The sequence below is a fragment of the Bos mutus genome, chromosome 2 (assembly GCF_027580195.1).
Source record: "Bos mutus isolate GX-2022 chromosome 2, NWIPB_WYAK_1.1, whole genome shotgun sequence".
Lineage (NCBI taxonomy): Eukaryota > Metazoa > Chordata > Mammalia > Artiodactyla > Bovidae > Bos > Bos mutus.
Window position 1 is genome coordinate 64500201 of NC_091618.1, and position 23197 is coordinate 64523397.

A 23197-nucleotide genomic window follows, 5' to 3' on the forward strand; every position below is an offset into this window, starting at 1 on the left:
TTACATATAAGAGTCTCTCTTTTCACATCCCATGACACTTTGGTAATTCATTTTGATAACTTACCTTTCACCAAGTAGAACATTTGATAGATTTATAAATGAGGGAAAGTCCAGTGTGTTCACGACAGGATAGGCATGAATGGGAATAAGCAAAGTCTCGTCTCCCTAAAATTAACAAGAAAAAAGTCAAGTTAACCATGCTTGAGACTATAATTTTCTTTTTTTTTAATTTAAATTTATTTATTTTAATTGGAGGCCAATTACTTTACAATATTGTATTGGTTTTTCCATACAGCAACATGAATCTGCCACAGGTGTACACGTGTTCCCAATCCTGAACCCCCCTCCCACCTCCCTCCCCATACCATCCCTCTGGGTCATCCCAGTGCACCAGCCCCAAGCATCCTGTATCCTGCATCGAACCTGGACTGGCGATTCATTTCTTATATGATATTATACAAGACTATAATTTTCAAAGATGAATTTGTAGATCCTTTATTTCTTGTCTTGTTTTCTATCATTAAAAAATATTTCCAGATAAAAAAGGAAAACATTTCCTTAAAAAACCTGAGTGCTTAAATATAACATTTGAAATATTGACTTTTCTTAGCTATAAACAAAGTAGAGAAAATTTTAAGTATATTTCATTGAAATTACATTCAATATTATTCAGGAAAGCTAAAGATAATCATATGATGACTTCATGTAGAGATGAAGACAGTAATCTGTTTCTATTTCAGAATATTATAGAGAAAACAGTCTTGCATGGCCTGAGATAAAGAAAAACCAGCACAGAATCAGCTGATCCAGACAGCACTGAACAGCCAACACGGGACCAGCCAGAGGCACAGAGCCCTGCTTCTAGACCTGCCCAGTGCACGACCTCGAGTAAGACTTCTGACCTCCCCACAGCTCATGTCTTCCTTTGCTTTCAACTGGGGATAATTCCACCTTTCTTCAAAGGTATTTTTGAGAATGAAAGTAGATGATGGCCTTAAAAAGTTCAAAGTGAAAGTGAAGTCGCTCAGTCGTGTCCGACTCTTTGCGACCCCATGGACTATAGCCCACCAGGCTCCTCCGTTCATGGGGTTCTCCAGGCAAGAATACTGGAGTGGGTTGCCATTTCCTTCTCCAGAGGATCTTCCCAACCCAGGGACTGAACCCAGGTCTCCCACATTGCAGGCAGGTGCTTTAACCTCTGAGCCACCACTGGCTCAGAGAAAAAGTTTAAAGAGCCATAGCAATAGGAGGCACTACTACCACTGCTACCCAGTAGCAGGACACCTGCCCTGGGGTGCTATACAGTGCCTGTCACTAGGGACTTTTGTTCTTGGTACAGAATATTCTTTCTGAAAGCAATATTCTGGTCTCATCTTTAGTTCCCTCTCCCCTTTTAAAAGCTGAAATTTCTTTATTGCCAAAGCATACTCTTCCACTTTAGTTTTGCAAAGTTAAACTTCATTACCCTTGAGGCTTCTCAACTTGTAAGGGCCAGGCATGAAAGTCAGAGCAGGGGGCAGGAGGTGGGGGGAGTGCCAGTTTTGAGGGAGGGGCTGACAGCATGTGGATCTGGGGTCTGGGGGCCAAGGATGAATTAGGTGACCTGGAAGAGGCTCACAGAGCACAGCCTCTGGGGTCGGGCCACACAGGCCCCCTTCTCTCTGCAGACCCCCAAGGACCACCTCGGAGGACGTCAGCCATTAGTCCTAGGTGTTCATAATCACAGCTCAGGGTTGTTGCTGATTTTCTCAACTAGCACTTAAAAGAGGATGCTTAAATTATTTGAAAAGCATTCAGTAACTCCCAGGACCACAAGATAAATTAGGTTTTTAGGCCAGGAAAGGTGAGAACAAGCAGTGTCTCTGGCTCTGCCCCAGTGCTCAGCAACCTGAGGCTTCCCCAGCTGGAACCCACATCGCTGGACAAGGACCCTCAAGCCACTCAGGTCGCTGCCTAAGTCATTGGGCTGAAAAACTTTATACTTGTAATTCCATCTCTTTCTTCTGCTCTTGAAGATATAAGTTTTGATACCATCCCACTCCCCCAAAATTTAATTTTAAGGAGCTGACCTTACAGTGAACACGGATGCAATCATAATAGTATCGCCACTCATCTGGAGAAAATGTAATGGTGATCCTGAGAGACAAGCCAGGGACAAGGCGGTGCTCCTGGAAGACAAGGGGGCACTTGTCAGGAGACCCCAGAGACTGGGAGCAGGACCGCAGGGACAACACACTACATACCGTCCCAGACAGACCCACCACACGGAAAGCCACGTCCAACAGTGAACGTCGAGGGAGAACAGGTCACCAGTGACACTTACCTTTTTAACATACTTGATCTGAAAGTATTTGGTTTGCGGGGGTAAAATATGAACATGTATGTCTTCATCACAAATATTGACCAGATGCTGGAGAGAAAAAGAAGCATTAACATGAACACATTGCTTTATCTATCTGCATAGATATTTACACCTCATCTTGCTCTAAAGGGAGGTGGAGATACGATGTGCTTTTATTTTTATTGTTTAAATTTTTTTTTAATTTTACATTGAAATAGTTGATTTATAATGTTCTATTAGTTTCACATATACAACAAAGTTATTGAGTTATACATATACCCATTTTTTCAGACTTCTTCTCCATTTAAGTTATTACAAAACATTGAGAAGCGTTTCCTGTGCTCTACAGTAAGTCTCTGTTGATTATATATTTTATAGGAGTGTATATATGTCAATCTCAAACTCCTAATTTGTCCCTTCCCCTCAACCTTTCCCCTTTGATAACCGTATAAATTTGTTTTCAGAGTCTGTTTCTGTTTTGTAAATAAGTTCATTTGTATCATTTTTTAAGAGTCCATATATAAATGGTATGGTATTTGTCTCTCTGTCTGTCTTACTTCACTTAGCATGATACTCTCTAAGTTCATCCATGTTGCCGCAAATGGCATTATTTTATTATTACTCTAGGAGGTGAGTCCAAAAAGATCTTGCTGGGACTTATGTCAAAGAATGTTCTGCCTATGTTTTCCTCTAAGAGTTTTTATACTATCCAGTCTTACATTTAGATCTTTAGCCCATTTTGAGTGTATTTTCTGCATATGGTATATGTTCTGCTTTCATTCTTTTCAGTGTAGCTCTCCAGTTTTCCTAGCACCACTTATTGAAGAGACTGTCTTTTCCTCTGTTGTGTATTCTTGCCTCTTCTGTCATAGATTAATTGACCATAAGTGTGTAGGTTTATTTCTGGGCTTTCTCTCCTGTTTCACTGATTTGTGTGTCTGTTTTAGTGTCAGTACTATACTGCCTTGATTCCTGTAGCTTTGTAGTTTAGTCTGAAGTCAGGAAACCCGATTTTTCCCATTCTGTTTTTCCTTTCTTAAGATTGCCAACATCTGCTGGATCATTGAAAATGCAAGAGAGTTCCAGAAAAAACATCTATTTCTGCTTTATTGACTAGGCCAAAGCCTTTGACTGTGAGGATCACAATAAACTGTGGAAAATTCTGAAAGAGATGGGAATACCAGACCACCTGGCCTGCCTCTTGAGAAACCTATATGCAGGTCAGAAGGCAACAATTAGAACTGGACATGGAACAACAGACTGGTTCCAAATAGGAAAAGGAGTACGTCAAGCCTGTATATTGTCACCCTGCTTATTTAACTTATATGCAGAGTACATCGTGAGAAACGCTGGGCTGGAAGAAGCACAAGCTGGAATCAAGATTGCTGGGAGAAATATCAATAACCTCAGATATGCAGATGACACCACCTTTATGGAAGAAAGTGAAGAGGAACTAAAAAGCCTCTTGATGAAAGTGAAAGAGGAGAGTGAAAAAGTTGGCTTAAAGCTCAACATTCAGAAAATGAAGATCACGACATCTGGTCCCATCACTTCATGGCAAATAGATGGGAAAACAGTGGAAACAGTGTCAGACTTTATTTTTTTGGGCTCCAAAATCACTGCAGATGGTGATTGTAGCCATGAAATTAAAAGACGCTTACTCCTTGGAAGGAAAGTTATGACCAACCTAGATAGCATATTGCAAAGCAGAGACATTACTCTGCCAACAAAGGTCCATCTAGTCAAGGCTATGGTTTTTCCAGTGGTCATGTATGGATGTGAGAGTTGGACTGTGAAGAAAGCTGAGCGCCGAAGAATTGATGCTTTTGAACTGTGGTGTTGGAGAAGACTCTTGAGAGTCCCTTGGACTGCAAGGAGATCCAACCAGTCCATTCTAAAGGAGATCAGTCCTGGGTGTTCTTTGGAAGGAATGATGCTAAAGCTGAAACTCCAGTACTTTGGCCACCTGATGTGAAGAGCTGACTCATTGGAAAAGACTCTGATGCTGGGAGGGATTGGGGGCACAAGAAGGGGATGACAGAGGACGAGATGGCTGGATGGCATCACCGACTTGATGGACATGAGTTTGAGTGAACTCTGGGAATTGGTGCTGGACAGGGAGGCCTGGTGTGCTGCAATTCATGGGGTTGCAAAGAGTCGGACATGACTGAGTGACTGAACTGAACTGAACTGAAGATTGTTTTGGCTATGGCACACTTTTTAACTTTTTAAGTGATTCAAAATCTATCATATACCACTTAAAGAATCATGAAATAGATACAACAAATACCACTGAAAGAATGATGAAATATGCCCATGTGAATCAGCCCAGCCTAAGACTTTTCCAGAGCTGCAACCCAAGGTGCCCCTCTGTGTGACCTGGCACACTCCCCTCTTCCCATCCTGACCAGTCACTTGTGTACCGTTTTGTTGAACTCAGCTTACTCCTGTGATTCAGCTAAGCTAAGAAGCCAGTCACCTGCTCACCCTCAGTTTCTCTAATTACATGCCACTTGTCCTGGGGATCTGGTGACACTTAGGCAGTCAAAAAATCAGGAAAAGGAGTATGGAGAGGACAGCCCTCAATCCATCCCTGGGGCTAACAAAACAGAACACAAAGTCAGGAGTTCTTTCCTGGAGTCAGGAGCAGGCCCTCCTTTGAGACAGAACAACCTGCTTGGTAAGTTAAGTGGGTGTCTGAGTAGAGATGTTTTTCCTTTCTCTACATGAAAGGGGAGCAAGGACTCTGGGTTCTGGGATCTGGCCTTCACCTGGTCAACAGGACAGTTAAGAGGCCCTTGGTTTTCGATGTCCAGACCAGAGGCTGGATGTGCCGCATGGCCCACTGTCCAAGGCCTCAAGTCCACTGAGTCTCTAAGTTAGACTTAAGATATAATCTCTTGATGAGAGGACAGCAAAGCTTGCATCGGTTAAAAGTTCTCATTGGTCATCTATGAATATTCTTAAAGTGACTCCGTTGGCATTTTTTTTTTACTATAGTTGATTTACAACACTGTGTTAGTTTCAAGTGTCAAACTCAAGTTTCAGATTCTTTCCCAGTATAGGTTATTACAAGATACTAGATATAGTTCCCTATGCTATACAGTAAGTGCTGTTGTTTATCTGTTTTATATATAATGGTGTCTGTCTGTTAATCCCAAGTTCCTAATTTATCCCTCGCCTCTTTCCCCTTTGGTAAGTATAAGTTTGCTTTCTTGGTCTGTGAATCTGTTTCTGTTTTGTAAATAAGTTCATTTGTAGTATTTTTTTTTGATTCCACATATAAGTGTTATCATATAATGTCTGTTTTTCTCTGTCTGACTGACTTCACTTAGTATGACGATCTCTGGTCCATCTATGTTGCAGCAAACCTAAGTGTCCATCAACAGATGAATGGATAAAGAAAGTGTGGTATATACAATGGAATATTACTTAGCCATAAAAAGAATGATATATTGCCATGTGCAGCAACATGGCATATCTTTTTAATACAGGAGAAGCCTGGAAAAAATAAAGCTGCCAAGATCTCTCTTGACCTCCAAGGAGCCTGGCACACAGGAGTCTTGGTGAAGGTGTGGGCTCTGGAGTCTCCTGACCCCAGGAGTGGTCCTTCCAGGAGACTCTAGGTACATACAGGGACATTTCAGTGCCCAAACTTCATTTCCTACCTTTTTTTATTTTTATAGTTTGTCAGCAGGTCAGTTTAATTTCTTGTCAAAAAAATAAATGCTTTCAGGGATAAAATGGCATTCTTGTCTTTTCACTTATAACTAACACTGAGGGGAAAATAATCATCATTGAAAGGGAAAAAAACTGACATCCTTTGTGGTATACTGGATAAGAATCTGCCTGTCAGCGCAGGGGACGGAATCCAATTTCCTGGTCCAGGAAGATCCTACAAGCTCTGGAGCAACTAAGCCTCTGTGCTACAACTACTGAGCCTACGCACTTAGAGCCCACAAGCCACGACTACTGAGCCTGTGTGCTGCCACTTCTGAAGCCCTGGTGCCTAGAGCCTGTGCTCCACAACAGGAGAAGCCACCGCAATGAGAAGCCTGAGCAAAGCAACTACGGAGTAGCCCCTGCTCGCCATAACTGGAGAAAGCCCATACACAGCAACAGAAATCCAAAAATAAAAATAAAACCAAAAATAACAAAAAATAAAGCACAACTAAAAATGAAACAAATAAATAAAGTTTTAAAAAAAGAAAAGGGAAATAACGGTGTCTTCTTAGGCCCGTGTTGACTCTAAGGTGAAACTCAGTCCTTGCTTCAGTGTTTCAGAATGGGCCCCCATGACAAACAAACAAGGAACCAGCAACCGGATACCAGGCAGTCACAGGTTAAAGAGCTTTTACTCCAGGGTCAGAGGGACTTTGCAAGGCCTGCTCACAGCTCCCCCATGCACACACCGCTCCTCACAGTCTCCCTTCCATTCCCTCCACAGGGCAGAGCAAACCCAGCCTCCAGTAAAGCGCTGGCTTTGGTGGGTAGGGTCTATAATCTTCAGCCCCAAGCACTTACAGTATTTTCTAAACACATTTCAGCCTCCCAAGTTGGGGTCCTTTTAATCCTTCCTCTCAGGGACACAGCTTCTCAGAGGTAAATACCTAACACCACAGGCATCTGGGGGCAAAACACAAGCAGCTCTGTAAATTCTTTAAAGTGTTTGAGACAGGCTGGGATCTGGGACTTGGGACTCTGCTCTAGTGCTTGAACCTGGACAAATGTCTCCTTGAGCAACAAAATACAAAGAAACTATAAGGAACAAAAAATAGCTGTGAGCATGTGTTCAGTTCAGTTCAGTTCAGTTCAGTCGCTCAGTTGTGTTTGACTCTTTGCGACCCCATGGACTGTAGAATGCCAGGCTTCCCTGTCCCTCACCAACTCCTGAAGCTTGCAAGCATGGGAAGCTTGCGAGCATGTGTAGCTGGGGCAAACTTGTACAAAAAGACACAAAATGATAAAACAACAACAACAACAACCCCAAACCCAACTGCCACTTCTGAAGTGCAGTCCTGTGTGCTAAGTCGCTTCAGTTGTGTCCAACTTTCTGGGACCCTATGGACTGCAGCCCACCCGCATTGGTAGGCGGGTTCTTTACCTCTAGTGCCACCTGGGAAGCCCCCTGACCACTTCTGAAGAATCAAGAGCAAAAGCAGGCTCTGAGCACATCCCTGCACACATCCCACCAGGAGGGTGAGCAGACCACCCAAGCCGTCCCTCAGGCCCACCCCGCTAGATTCTCCCCTACCCTCGTCCCCATATAAGGAGCCAGCATGCCCTCTGAGGGGGAAGAGCAAGTGGGGGAACCAGTTGCTGGTCTTCGCTCCCCCTGCTGCAGCATGCATGCTTGTGTGCTCAGTCGTGTCCAACTCTTGTGTGACCCCATGGACTGTAGCCCACCAGGCTCCTCTGTCCATGGGATTTTCCAGGCAAGAATACTGGAGTGGGTAGCCATTCTCTTCTGCAGGGGATCTTCCCGATCCAGGGATGGAACCCTGCTGCAGCAGGAGGCCCAGTAAAGCCTTGCCTGAATTTTGTTGTGTGGCCTCAGATTGATAATGCATTTTACTCTAAAATTTTGCTCAATAATGCATTTATCCAAAATGGGAGAGTAAAAATTGATGCTCCAGAAAGATAAACTGTGTTTACACTGTAGCTTCAGGTCCTGACCCTCACACACTGACTTGAAGCCATTGAGATATGTGGCCCTAGTTTGAGAAGCAAGATCCTGGGGCAGAGGGGTCTCTGAAGGCTGCAACAGGAGTTGAAAACTAATACAATTATTTCAGAAAGCTGGAAAAGACTGTTACTCTACATAAGATAAGGCTGTGTATGCTGACAACTTTGTTTTGGGCTGGCCACAGTAACACTGATTGTCTCATGGGAAAATTGATTAATTATTTACTTAATAAATATAATTTCCCAGAAAAAATCTTTCCTCAGAGGGAAAAAGAACTTAAGAGGTCTTGGTTTGGAGAAAACTGGGAACCATTATTTCAACCTTTAAAGTAAATCAAAACATTGATTTTGATATGAATCTAAGTAAAAGGTTTTAAAGCCTTTAACCAGATCTGGATCAATCTCAAATGTTAATGAACAATTTACTGTGGTTTTAAACACACATTCAATCATTCCATTCTTGGGCAATTTGTACTGTTTCCTGTAACAAAACCAAGATAAAGTGCAGGGTTGAATTTCCCCCCTTGTTTGGCAAGAATCTCAAGGTAACTGCCTTAGGCTTCTGCTTAACTTTGCTGATAGAAATAGGAGGCTGGGTCTCCCAGAATGTTATTAAGATGAAATAATTTTGTACTTTTATCTGTTTGTTTTAATGTCTGATAGAAGCAGTGTGATTATTCAGACTTTACCTTGTATTTACTTGGAACTAGTGAGACGCCGCCAAGTCACTCTCTTCCAATAAAGTGAGTTTAATATCTTGACAAGTGTTTACTGAGTATGTTCTGTGTGATAGGTATTGTGTTGTACATAAGACAGAGATGGATGTTCTTCAGCAGAATGAAGCTTTTACCCCCTCCCCAAACCCTAGGATCCAGGTAAAGCAGACTGTACACTGGACACCAAACATGCCACATGCTTGCCCCCCTGAGCCTCTGTGTCTCCCCTACTCCCCGAGTGCCTGCTCCCCACTTCTCACTTTGCTTGGGCTATCCCAGATGGCTTCTCCGACATAAAGCTTTGATGTAATGTGACCAGTAAGCTCATGAAAAGATGCTTAATGTCATCAGTCATTAAGGAAATGCAAATAGAACAACAGTGAGTGGTGAACTCAAAAAGACCTAGCTACACCCCAACAACTGGAACATGTGAATGTGACTTTATTTGGGAAAACAGTGATTGCAGGTGCTATTAAGTTAAGGACCTTGAGACGAGATCATCCTGGATTACCTGGTTGGTCCTTCAGTCCAATGACAAGTTTCCTTTGAGAGAAGACGAGAAGACAAAGGGAGTCAGAGGAGAAGCCAGGCGAAGATGGAGGCCAAGGTTTAGGGTCATTAAGCCTCAAGGCAAAGAGCTCCTGATGCCATCACATCCGGGGAGAAGCGAGGAAAGAGCCCCTCCTAGAACCGTGAAAGGAGCAGGGCCCGGCTGACACCTTGATTTTGGACTCTAGCCTCCAGAATGCGTTTCTGGTTTTCTAAGCCCCTAAATTTGTGGTGATTTGTAAGGCAGCCACAGAAAACTAACATACCATACAACCTAATTCCACTTCTTAATACATATCCAAGAGAAATGAAAATATATCCACACAAAAACATGTACACAAAGGTCCATGATGACATTATTCCTAATAGCCCCAAAGATAAAATCCAAATGTCCATCAACTTACGGAACAGGGAAAATGTGAATGGTGTGAAGTTTCCTTAAAAAAACTAAAAAGAGAGCTACCATATGGTCCTGCAATCCCATTCTTGTGAATATACCCAGAGAAAACCACAATTCAAAAGATACATGTACCCAATGTTCACAGCAGCACTATCTACAATAGAGAAGCTCTATACAGTCAGCAAAAACCAGACTGGGAGCTGACTGTGGCTCAGATCGTGAATTCCTTATTGCCACATTCAGACTTAAATTGAAGAAAGTAGGGAAAACCTCTAGGCCATTCAGGTATGACCTAAATCAAATCCCTTATGATTATACAGTGGAAGTAACAAACAGATTCAAGGGATTTCATCTGATACACAGAATGCCTGAAAAACTAGGATGGAGGTTCATGACACTGTATGGAAGGCGATGATCAAAACTATCCCCAAGAAAAAGAAATGAAAAAAGGCAAAATGGGTGCCTGAGGAGGCCTTACAAATAGCTGAGAAAAGAAGAGAAGTGAAAGGCAAAGGAGAAAAGGAAAGATATATTCATCTGAATGCAGAGTTTCAAAGAATAGCAAGGAGAGGTAAGATAGCCTTCCTAACTGATCAATGCAAAAAATAGAGGAAAACAACAGAATGGGAAAGACTAGAGATCTCTTCAAAAAAATTAGAGATACCAAGGGAACATTTCATGCAAAGACTGGCACAATAAAGGAGAGAAATGCTATGGATCTAACAAAAACAGAAGATACTAAGAAGAGGTGGCAAAAATACAAGAACTATACAAAAAAGATCTTAATGACCCAGATAACCATAATGGTGTGATCACTCTCCTATCTCAGAGCCAGACATCCTGGAATGCAAAGTCAAGTGGGCCTTAGAAAGCATCATGGTGAACAAAGCTCGTGGAGGTGATGGAATTCCAGCTGAGCTATTTCAAATCCTAAAAGATGATGCTGTTAAAGTGCTGCACTCAATATACTGGCAAATTTGGAATACTCAGCAGTGGCCAGAGGACTGAAAGAAGTCAGTTTCCATTCCAATCCCAAAGAAAGGCAATGCCAAAGAATGTTCAAACTACCACACAATTGGACTCATCTCACATGCTAGCACGGAGAAGGCAATGGCAACCCACTCCAGTACTCTTGCCTGGAAAATCCCATGGATGGAGGAGCCTGGTAGGCTGCAGTCCATGGGGTGGCTAAGAGTCAAACACGACTGAGCGACTTCACTTTCACTTTTCACTTTCATGCATTGGAGAAGGAAATGGCAACCCACTCCAGTGTTCTTGCCTGGAGAATCCCAGGGATGGCGGAGCCTGGTGGGCTGCTGTCTATGGGGTCGCACAGAGTTGGACACGACTGAAGTGACTTAGCAGAAGCAGCAGCACATGCTAGCAAAGTAATGCTCAAAATTCTCTAAGCCAGGCTTCAACAGTACATGAACCAAGAACTTGCAGATGTTCAAGCTGGATTTAGAAAAGGCAGAGGAACCAGAGATCAAATTGCCAACATCCACTGGAGCATAGAAATTTAGATCATAGCAAGAAATTTGGATCAAAGAAAGAGAATTCCAGAAAAACATCTACTTCTGCTTCACTGACTACGCTAAAGCCTTCGACTATGTGGATTACAACAAACTGGAATATTCTTCAAGAGATGAGAATACCAGACCACCTTACCTGTCTCCTGAGAAATCTGTATGCAGGTCAAGAAGCATCAGTTAGAACTGGACATGGAACAATGGACTGGTTCTAGATTGGGAAAGGAGTACATCAAGGCTGTATGTTGTCATCCTTGTTATTTAACTTATATGCAGATTACATCATGCAAAATGCCAGGCTGGATGAAGCACAAGCTGGAATCAAGATTGCTGGGAGAAGTACCAACAACCTCAGATATGCAGATGACACCACCCTTATGGCAGAAAGCAAAGAGGGACTAGAGAGCCTCTTGATGACAGTGAAAGAGGAGAGTGAAAAAGCTGGCTTAAAATTCAGCATTCAAACAATGAAGATCATGGCATCCGATCCCATCAGTTCAGTTCAGTTCAATTCAGTCGCTCAGTCATGTCCAACTCTTTGTGACCCCATGAATCACAGCACGCCAGGCCTCCCTGTCCATCACCAACTCCCGGAGTTCACTCAGACTCAAGTCCATCGAGTCAGTGATGCCATCCAGCCATCTCATCCTCTGTCGTTCCCTTTTCCTCCTGCCCCCAATCCCTCCCAGCATTAGAGTCTTTTCCAATGAGTCAACTTTTCGCATGAGATGGCCAAAGTACTGGAGTTTCAGCTTTAGCATCATTCCTTCCAAAGAAATCCCAGGGCTGATCTCCTTCAGAATGGACTGGCTGGATCTCCTTGCAGTCCAAAGGACTCTCAAGAGTCTTCACTTCATGGCAAATAGATGGGGAAACAGTGGAAACATTGAGAGACTTTATTTTCTTGGGCTCCAAAATCACTGCAGATGGTGACTGCAGCCATGAAATTAAAAGACGCCTGCTCCTTGGAAGAAAAGCTATGACCAATCTAGAGAGCATATTAAAAAGCAGAGACACTACTTTGCCAACAAAGGTCCATCTAGCCAAAACTATGGATTTTCCAGTAGTCATGTATGGATATGAGAGTTGGACCATTAAAGAAGGCTGAGTGCCAAAGAATTGATGCTTTTGAACTGCGGTGTTGGAGAAGACTCTTGAGAGTCCTTTAGAATGCAAGGAAATCAAACCAGTCAATCCTAAAGGAAATCAGTCCTGAATATTCATTGGAAGGACTAATGCTGAAGCTGAAGCTCCAATACTTCGTCCACCTGATGCAAAGATCTGACTCACTAGAAAAGACCCTGATGCTGGGAAAGATTGAAGGCAGGAGGAGGTGACAACAGAGGATGATATGGTTGGATGGCATCAGTGACTCAATGGACATGAGTTTGACAAAGCTCCAGAAGATGGTGAAGGACAGGGAAGCCTGGCGTGCTGCCGTCCATGGGGTCGCAGAGTCGGACACGACTGAGTGACTGAACAACAACAAAAAAGGATGTGGAAGTAATCTGTCTACTGACAGAGGGCTGGATAAAGATGTGGTACATCTACACAATGGAGTATTTCTCAGTTATAAAAGAGCATTAATGCCATATAAATAATGCCATATAAAATGCCATATAAAAAAGCATAATGCCATATAAAAGATGGCATTATGAAACAATGCCATTTGCAGCAACACGGATGGACCTAGAAATCATCATACTGAGTGAAGAAAGCCAAACAAAGAAAGACAGATACTGGGTTGGCCATAAGTTCATCCGAGTTCTTCCATAATGAATTCTGAAAAATTCAAATGAACTTTTTGGCCAACTCAATATCATATGATATCATTTTTATGTGGAGTCTAAAATATGACACAGTGAACTTATTTACAAAACAGAAATAGACTCACAGACACAGAAACAAACTCATGTTTACCAAAGAGAAAAAGCAGGGAGGGATAAATTAAACATTTGGGATTAAAAGATATACATAAAAGTATATATTAAAAGATATACATAAAAGTGTATAAAAGTGTTATACACCCCTGTGTATAACATAGATAAACAACACAGACCTACTGTATAGCACAGGGGAGTATACTCAGTATCTTGTAATAACCTATAATGGAAGAGAATGTAAATGAAGAATATACATCTTTATATTAACATATAAAAATATACACATATGATTGAATCACTTTGCTGTACATTTGAAACTAATATAGCATTTTAAATAAATTATGTCAATAAAAATTAAAAAAAATTCTTTTAAGTGATATAACCATACAACAGAACATTATTTGCCCATAAAAAGGAATAAAGTACCTATTCATGCTACAAATTCAACGAGCCTGGGAAACATGCTGAATCAAAGAAGCCAGTTGCAAAAGACCACATGTTGTGTGATTCTATTTATGTGAAATGTTCAAACAGGCAAATCTATAACAACAGAATGAGGATCTGGCTGCTTAGGGTGGAGGTGGGGTGAGTAAAGCAATGAGGAGAGTGAAGAGGGTTGGGAACAGGAAGTTCATTGTTCACTCATTGCAAACAATAATTATTTTAGATCCATTCTATCAACATCTAGGGGCTTCCCTGGTGGCTCAGTGGTAAAGAACCTGCCTGCCAATGCAGGAGATATGGGTTCGATCCTGGGTTCGAGTATTTCCCCTGGAGAAAGAAATGGCTACCCACTCCAGTATTCTTGCCTGGAACATCCCATGGACTCCTCCAGGGGAGGAGCCTGGTGGGCTACTGTCCAGGGGGTCGCAAGAGTTGAACACGACTAAACCACCACCAGCGTCTAGATAGCAAACCTAATAACCAGGAAATGCAAGTTCCAAAATGAATGATTAACCTTGGTCTTTGATGCTGTGTTCTAAGAAATGTGTCCTTGCAGACTGAGGGGTAAAGTTCCTAATCACAGTTTTAAATCCTGACCCTTTTCCTAAGAGGAAGTACTCGGCCCCTAACAGCTTCCTCTGCTGATCCCTTCTCTCTCCTCCCTCTTCAATGTGTAAGGACTCAAGGAAGCTGCATTGTCTGTTGGCCGCTTTGCTTTCTGACAGTTTTACCATCTGTCAGTTTCCTGCAGCGAGTCTCCCCACTCAGAGAATGAGTCTAATATGATAGTCGGAATTCTGTCTTGAAATGATCCACTTTAAGACACAGTTTCGGGGGCTGGGATAAATAAGGTGTTTGGGATTAACATATCAGTTCAGTTCAGTTGCTTAGTCCTGTCCGACTCTTTGCGACCCAGTGAAACGCAGCACGCCAGGCCTCCCTGTCCAGCACCAACTCCGGGAGTTCACTCAGACTCACGTCCATCGAGTCAGTGATGCCATCCAGCCATTCTCATCCTCTGTCGTCCCCTTCTCCTCCTGCCCCCAATCCCTCCCGGCATCAGAGTCTTTTCCAATGAGACAATTCTTCGCATGAGGTGGCCAAAGTACTGGAGTTTCAGCTTTAGCATCATTCCTTCCAAAGAAATCCCAGGGCTCATCTCCTTCAGAATGGACTGGTTGGATCTCCTTGCAGTCCAAGGGACTCTCAAGAGTCTTCTCCAACACCACAGTTCAAAAGCATCAATTCTTCGGCGCTCAGCCTTCTTCACAGTCCAACTCTCACATCCATACATGACCACAGGAAAAACCATAGCCTTGACTAGACGAACCTTTGTTGGCAAAGTAATGTCTCTGCTTTTGAATATGCTATCTAGGTTGGTCATAACTTTCCTTCCAAGGAGTAAGTGTCTTTTAATTTCATGGCTGCAGTCACCATCTGCAGTGATTTTGGAGCCCAGAAAAATAAAGTCTGACAGTGTTTCCACTGTTTCCCCATCTATTTCCCATGAAGTGATGGGACCGGATGCCATGATCTTCGTTTTCTGAATGTTGAGCTTTAAGCCCACTTTTTCACTCTCCACTTTCACTTTCATCAAGAGGCTTTTGAGTTCCTCTTCACTTTCTGCCATAAGGGTGGTATCATCTGCATATCTGAGGTTATTGATATTTCTCCAGGCAATCTTGATTCCAGCTTGTGCTTCTTCCAGTCCAGCGTTTCTCATGATGTACTCTGCATATAAGTTAAATAAGCAGGGTGACAATACACAGCCTTGACGTACTCCTTTTCTTATTTGGAACCAATCTGTTGTTCCATGTCCAGTTCTAACTGTTGCTTCCTGACCTGCATATAGATTTCTCAAGAGGCAGGTCAGGTGGTCTGGTATTCCCATCTGTTTCAGAATTTTCCACAGTTTATTGTGATCCACACAGTCAAAGGCTTTGGCATAGTCAATAAAGCAGAAATAGATGTTTTTCTGGAACTCTCTTGCTTTTTCGATGATCCAGCAGATGTTGGCAATTTGATCTCTGGTTCCTCTGCCTTTTCTAAAACCAGCTTGAACATCAGGAAGTTCACGGTTCACATATTGCTGAAGCCTGGCTTGGAGAATTTTGAGCATTACTTTACTAGCGTGTGAGATGAGTGCAACTGTGCAGTAGTTTGAGCATTCTTTGGCATTGCCTTTCTTTGGGATTGGAATGAAAACTGACCTTTTCAGTCCTGTGGCCACTGCTGAGTTTTCCAACTCATCACTATATATGAAACAGATTATCAAAAAGACCTACTGTATAGCACAGGGAGCTGTACTCAATATTCTATAATAACCTATATAGGAAAAGAATCTGAAGAAGAGTGCACTGTATCTAAATGCAGAGTCTTATAGTGGAAGGGTACATCACACACAAGCCAGGGTCTCAGGGCCTGTGTGAGACACCCCACATCCATCAACTCCACTCCAACACATGCCCAGAGGCTGGCCTGGCTCAGTCCCTCGACCAGCTGGAGTAGTTCTAACATCCTATTCAGTGTGACTTTGGGGGATCACAGTGGGGGTCACCGAGATTGTGGAGCAGGTTTAAATGGTCAGGTTCCTTTTAGTGGTGGGTTAGGAGTCCTGTGGTCAACGAGCCCTCCCCAGTTGGGGTATCTCAAAAAAGGGGACCCAGCAAGGCCGGGACCTCTGTGGTAGACTGCTGTCCCCACAGCTGCAGCCACTCTGCAGGGCAGCCTTCACCTGTCCCTTCTGCGGAAGTTGGTGGAGCTGCCGTCCCAGCTCTAGCTGGAGGCTCTGGCCACAATGACTGATTTAGGCCTGGCCATCTGACCCAAGAAGGTGGAACAGAACCCTCGCTGGACCCTCCTAAGAAAGGGACAGCTCTCCCGCTGGTGCTGTTGGCTGGAGCAAGAGTGCACTGGTTGGGAGGAAGGCAGCCTGAGAGTGAGTCTGTCCCATCCCTGTGTTCTTGAGGTGAGTCTTTAACCTTACTGAATCACGGTTTCCTCATCTCTACAGAGTCATGATACAACCGCCACAAAGCTGGTCTAAGGACTAAACTGAAACATGTGGGACACAAAGCATAGTTTCTGGCCCTCAAGGATCCCTCAGAAACAGCACCAGTTTGGAAAGAGTGTTGGGAGGTGCCTTTGGCAGAGGGAGGAAACCTGTCCAAGGAAACTGATGCAACTTTAAAATTTCTCATCCTAGAACTACTGCCTTTCCTGGTCAAATTTATATCTTCCCTTCTGTTGATTGTGCTGCTCTTTAGATGAATGAGTAATAAAATGAGAACATTCATGTCATTTCATTATTATAATTATCCCACTTAAAGAGGGCTAATTATCCCACTATCTACACAGGGGTTGGGGAGGGAAGGATTGGGAATTTGGGATTAGCAGATACAAACTATTACACATAAAATGGATACACAACAAGGTCCTACTATAGAACACAAAGAACTATATTCAATATTCTGTGACAAACCATAATGGAAAAGAATATAAAAAGAATGTATATATGTATGTATGGGGCTTCCCTGGTGGCTCAGATGATAAAGAATCCACCTGCGATGTAGGAGATCTGGATTTGATCCCTGGGTTGGGAAGATCCCTTTGAGAAGGAAATGGCTACCCATTCCAGTATTCTTGCCTGGAGAATCCCATGACCAGAGAAGCCTGGCAGGCTACAGTCCATGGGGTTGTAAAGAGTCGGACATGACTGAGTGACTAAGGACGCACATATATAGGTATAATTGAAACACTTTGCTATATACTTAAAACTAACACAATACTGTTAATCAACTATACTTCAGTGAAATTTTTTAATTAAAAAAAAAGTACCTACCAATATCTGCTGGTGTTGTTTTTCTACTTGATAGCCTCCAAAATGTAATATGCCAGGTTTTGCCTGTATGACCTTATTATTCAGAAGATTCGCATAAACCTCTGTAAAAACAATGCAGATAAGTATACCACGAGATGAGACAAAAAAAAAAATATTAAGTGAAAGAAGATCCTATCAACAAGGACGCCCTTTAACTTAGGATATTTTATGCACATGAAGTTTCAGACAGAGGATACAGCTGTCAACAATTAATGATGTTCCACATGAACTGGACTGCTTCTCCCACTGTTTTAACATTTTGCTTGGGAGATATTACCATCATGAGACAAATTCACATTTGTTCTTTATTATCTATTAAAATAACTTGCTCTGTACACATTTTGTACAAGTCTTCATAATAAAACAAGCCTGTAAAGGACACACACTGTATATAATACTATGATTGTTATGTAACGCACATCCACTTCAAAGAATGCAAATACCAAGTGTTTCATTTTATTGCTGTGTATTCAACTGTTACTATTTGCTTTCCTCTGAACTGAATTATAGTGTGATACAGAGTAATCCTAAGGTTCTGAATAATTATCACTCTGGATGGTAATGACTCAATTTGCTCTTGACATGTGAGTGTCTTCAAAACTTGCCCCAGCTCTGCTGTGCTTCATGCCCGAGCTCTGCCGTGCTTCATGCCTGGCATTTGTTTATAACCCTCCGTTGTTTCCATTTTATAAAAATCAAGCCCAGGCCTGATTCTGACCAGCAAACTGCCTCCTTTGAAGTGAATGCACTGTCTGGTTTCTCACAAATGACAGCCTTTCCCCTTCGGCTGTACCCAAACCTCATGAGTCACAGATACCCTGACCCCAGCCTCCACTCTCTGTGACTTTGTATTCCACTAAAGTGGGTGTGAAATGTTTGGTGTTTTTGTTCCTCCAGTGATGAGCAGTCATTGTCGTCAGCTTTGGGCCAAACTGAAGGGCTAGACTAGGGTGAGGATGGTGTCTCAGGGGGACTGTGACAGGGTTGTCTGGTAAATTTTTAAGTATTTTTTTAAATATTTATTTTTATTTATTTGGCTGTGCAAGGGCTTAGTTGCAGCATGTGGGATCTAGCTCCTTGACCAGGGATCAAACCTGGGCTACCTGCACTGAGAGCGTTGAGTCTTAGCAACTGGACCACCAGGGAAGTCCAATTTTTAAGTATTAAAATGAACATTACTTGGTAATTCTTTTTAATGCTGAGAGTTTTGTTTTTAGGGCCACATTACAGATGTAAAATGGGCATTGCCCTGTTAATACCCAGAAACAGTCAAGTATACTGACTTGAATTCAGTGTGTTCTAAAGTAACAACAGAGCCACACCAAACGCTGCAGGTCCCTCATTTCGATGGGCCTTGAACGGTGAGCAGGAACCAAGCTGCTTGAGACATGGAGATCTGGACACTGGGTGGCTACAGCCGAGCACCAACCCCCCACTCAGCTGAGTCACCCTGGTGAATTCACTTGAGCTTTTGGAGTCTCAGCTTGCCCAAGAGTAAAATGGAAACAGTATTGTGATGTTAAGATGGATTCAGTGAGAATACAGGCAAAACGATTATCCTTCTACACAATAGCTATGGGATTTACCAGGCTTTCTAGGCTAAGGATGTGCACAGAAAAAGGCAAGAAGGTATAAACCCAAGTGGTCTTGAAGGAACAGGAGTAACAGGTGTGGCTGGAAGTGGGGGACAGGAGGAGTGAGAGTGGACAGTTTCAGATCCAGGCAAAGGGGGCCAAACGATGAGCAAAGGAACCGAGACTTTATTCTTTACACGAGAGGATCCCCTCAGAACATTCAAACAGGGTGGGGATAGGAGCCAGCCTGGATTTAGGACAGAAAATGCCGGGGGCTGAAGGGTGGATGGGAGGAGAGTGTGGCTAGGGAGGACAGCCAGGCCTACAGTAGTCCTGGTGGCCTCCTGAGGACAAAGTATGGACAGAGGGCAAAGACACTTGAGGATGTGAAGGAACAGAACTTGGTGATTAATTTTCACCACAAAAGTCTACCAGTTAAGCGAATGGATCTAAATAGAATCATTGTTCATAATAATAAAAACTATCACAAGCCTGTAAAACAATATAGATAAATCAGCACCCAAAATTCCATTATGCTTTCTGGACTTTGGATCCTCTGGGAAGACCTGAGTTGTAAAGCAAACCTGTTTTCTAACCACTTACTTGACTCTAGGAGATGATTGGGTACTTCTTTTGGTCTCTTGGGTTCCTCCACTAGGTTCCTTAAAAGAAGAGGTGACACATTTTGAAATGGTTCTTCAGCATTCTTTACTTCTCTGCTGGGGGTTTTCACTGCTGCCATTTTATCATGAAAAATGGAGTCTTCTTTTTAAAGCCAAAGGTCCTTTCCTGGGAAGAAAACAGGAGTAGTATAATCATCCACAGAAAACCACACACCATTGACAAATGTACCTCTTGTCACTGTGTGGTTTGCTGTGGCTCAGGCCTTCACCACCTCTCACTCTGTGCCCACACAGGTTGTCCTGTTCATCTTGCGTCACACAGCAACCCCAATGCCATGTTGTAACCAAAAGTCGGGTCCAGCTGTTCACTATTCAAAAGCCAATAAAGAGGCAAGGCTGGTGGAAAAGAAAGTTTGCTTTATTTTGGATGCCAGCAAGCATGGGGCGGTGGACTTCTGTCGAAAGGATGACTTACCAGCCCCCACAACTGACAACCAATGGACAAGAGCTTTTATAGACCAAGGAAGGGGGCTACATACAGAAACAGCACAGCCAGCTCTAACAGTCATCTTGAAATCGGTCATGCAGTGATCTGACCAGTGTCATCTTGATTGTTTTAAGTAACAGTTAATCTTTAGTTCTAGTCGACTTGTCCACTTTCTTTGAGGTCACTTCTTTGGAGGTGGCAGCTTATGTCATAGTCATGTATGGATGTGAAAGTTGAATCATAAAGAAGGCTGAGCGCTGAAGAATTGATGCTTTCGAATTGTGGTGCTGGAGAAGACTCTTGAGAGTCCCCTGGACAGCAAAGAGATCAAACCAATGAATCCCAAAGGAAATCAAGCCTGAATATTCATTGGAAGGACTGATGCCGAAGCTGAAGCTCCAATACTTTGGCCACCTGATGCAAAGAGCAGACTCACTGGAAAAGATCCTGATGCTGGGAAAGATTGAGGGCAGGAAGAGAAGAGGGTGATAGAGGATGAGATGGTTGGATGGCATCATCGACTCAATGGATACGAGTTTGAGGAAACTCTGGGAGATAGTGAAAGATAGGGAAGCCTGGTATGCTACAGTCCACGGGGTCACAAAGAGCTGGACATGACTTAGCAACTGAACAACAAATGTCATAGCTACAGCCTGGTCATCATGTAGTTAACTTCTTCTCCCCGGTGGTGTTTCAGTCTCTATAAGACAGCGCCGAGGATATGGCTCAGATTACCTATAGCCTGTGAGAAGGAACTAAAGGTCCTTGACTTTGCTTATGGACTAAACTATTATTATTTTGTCCAATTTAACTGCTTTTCTCTACTTTTGCATTTTCTCACTTCTCTGATTGAATTTATTCTTTGGCTAAGTTTTCCCATAGACAAAAGGCAGACTGAGGATATGGAAGGAAGGATATAGGGTCCTGCTCTGTTTCAGAGTCACAGCTCAAAACTCTTCTGTGGTCCTTAATTCTCCTTAAAAGCTTTTCTCAAAATGTAGTGTTGATGCTTTCTGAGGCTCTCGTGGCCAGTGAAGTTTGCAAAATGTTGAAGTCAGCAGTTAAACAGGATTCTCTTTTTTTTTTTTTTCCAAATTTGCTTGTGCTGGGTCTTCATTGTGGCTCGAAGGCTTCTCCAGTTACTGCACCTGGGCTGGTTGCCCTGTGGCATATGGGGTCTTACTTCCCTGATAAGAGATCAAACCCAAATCCCCTGCCTTGGAAAGCAGACTCTTAAGCTCTGATCACCAGGGAAGTCCCAAACAGGTCTCTTCTTTATGAGATTTCTTTGATTCAGTTTCTTAGATGAATGTGACCATGAAACCCTTTAACACTGGGAGATACTGGCATAATGAGTCATCTTCCTGGGCCCCTCTGTGGGGAGAGGATGTGGAAAGCCACAGACCTCCTCCCCCGCCACTGGGCACCTTCCTAGGAGCTCTGTTCTAGGACACCGGGTCCCAGCTCATGCCACACATTTTGGCAGACTTGCCTTGGGAGTCTGATCCTGCCCTTCGACGTTCTTTAGCAATTGCTGCCTTTACTGCTCCTCTGGTGTTAATCACGTTTTGCCTTGTGATGACACTTTACAAATCCCACATGTCTATATCTTCCACAGCTAAGTCTCTAAACTTGGGGGCTGCTCAGTGAAGCCCCTGGAATTGGATGTAAAATCATATGTGGATTTTTATGTGCCTTTTTGTGTGTGTGTGAAGGCTCATGGTTTTAGATTCCTTAAAGACTACAATATCAAGCAAAATACACTGCCCATAGCGAAGAAATGCTTAATAATCACTTTCTGAAACAAGTTTCTCCTTTCCCCTCACGGCCCATCCCCCTTCACTGGCATGGCTGAGGGTATTCACTCCTCAGAACAGCCTCCATCTCTCCCGCCAATCGCTCCTTCAGCCTTCCTCCAACCTCGCTCCAGCCTTCCTTCCCCTCCAACCGTTCAACATTTACCCCGGTTCACTCTCCAGCCCTCTTCCTTCAAATTCCCTGCCTCTACTTCAGGGCGGCACAATAGCCAAACGGTTGTCACCCGACTCCTATCCCAGGTCACTCACCTCCAAGGTGAACTGTCCCCCTTCGTCCCTCCTCCCCACCCCCTCCCCAGGCAACCTTGGTTTCGGGCCCCAAGCTCTGCGGAGCAGTCCCTTTCACCCCTGCCAAAGGCCTGCTCCCCTCAGCGCCCCTTTACTTCAGCCCCTGCCCGGAGCACGGTCTACCCCTGACCCAGGCGCCACCCTCATCCTTATTTCACCCCTTGGGCCCTACCTCTCCTTCGCCCCCGCCCAAGTTGACTTGCGGCTGGACACCCTCCCGGGGTCCAATTCGCTCGCCCCGACCCCGCCCCGCCCCAGCCTTAGGTCCCAGGCCGCTCACCCCAGAGCGGGTTCCCGGGAGGGAATCCGCGGGCGCAGCCACCGTCTTCGAGCGTCGCCATGACGACGCGGACGCTCCCGGGGTCGCGGCCGGACGCGACCAAACTCCCCTGGGACGTGGGGGAGGAACCCGGGCAGCCGCCGGTCGAGGTCTGAAAGTGGTGGGTTAGTTCTGGGGACTTAGAGCAGTCTCTGGAGTCTGAGTAAGAACAGAGAGAGCGACTTATAGCGTGCGAATTCCCAAGGAATTCCCAAAGGGAGACACAAACATCTGGGCACCTTGAGAGGAGTTGGTGGCCTAGCGTGGCTGAAGGGGTGGGGCTTACCACTCTCAGTGGGTGGAGCTTCCCCGAGGGCAATTCAATCCTCGATTCCGTACTGTGATACAGTTCATTTTACAGTTAATATTATGATAAGTTTCAAATTTCAAACATATACAAAGCCAAGCAGAATAGTATGGTGAATCTTCAACACCAACCCACAACAATTATCAACTTATAATTAACAACTTATAATTAATCAACTTAACATTTCCTCTACTCCCTGTATTTTTTTTTTTGAAGGATATCCCAGACATTATAATGTCATCCCAGACACCAATCCCAGTATCAGTCATAAGTATTTCAGAATATACCTCCAAAAGATAAGGAGCCCTTTAAAAAATATAACCGCAATCAGTACCTAAAACATTACGTAATTTCT

At 43.6% G+C, this 23197-nt stretch overlaps 1 protein-coding gene across 5 annotated transcripts in view; it reads right to left on the reverse strand.

The window, feature by feature from the left end:
* CFAP221 (cilia and flagella associated protein 221) overlaps positions 1-22763 on the reverse strand; it is a 136492-nt gene extending 113729 nt beyond the window's left edge. For all 5 annotated transcript variants that reach the window (XR_011466311.1, XM_070380474.1, XM_005894389.3 and 2 more), the window contains exons 1-6: positions 22497-22763; positions 19605-19790; positions 17389-17489; positions 2324-2410; positions 2070-2168; positions 65-165 (exon numbers count right to left, since the gene is read on the reverse strand). Coding sequence is in view for 4 of the 5 variants with exons in the window: in XM_070380474.1 (XP_070236575.1) it covers positions 65-165; positions 2070-2168; positions 2324-2410; positions 17389-17489; positions 19605-19743 (527 nt within the window). In the remaining variant the exon portion in view is untranslated. The remainder of the gene's footprint in view (positions 1-64; positions 166-2069; positions 2169-2323; positions 2411-17388; positions 17490-19604; positions 19791-22496) is intronic.
* Positions 22764-23197: the final 434 nt, after the last annotated feature.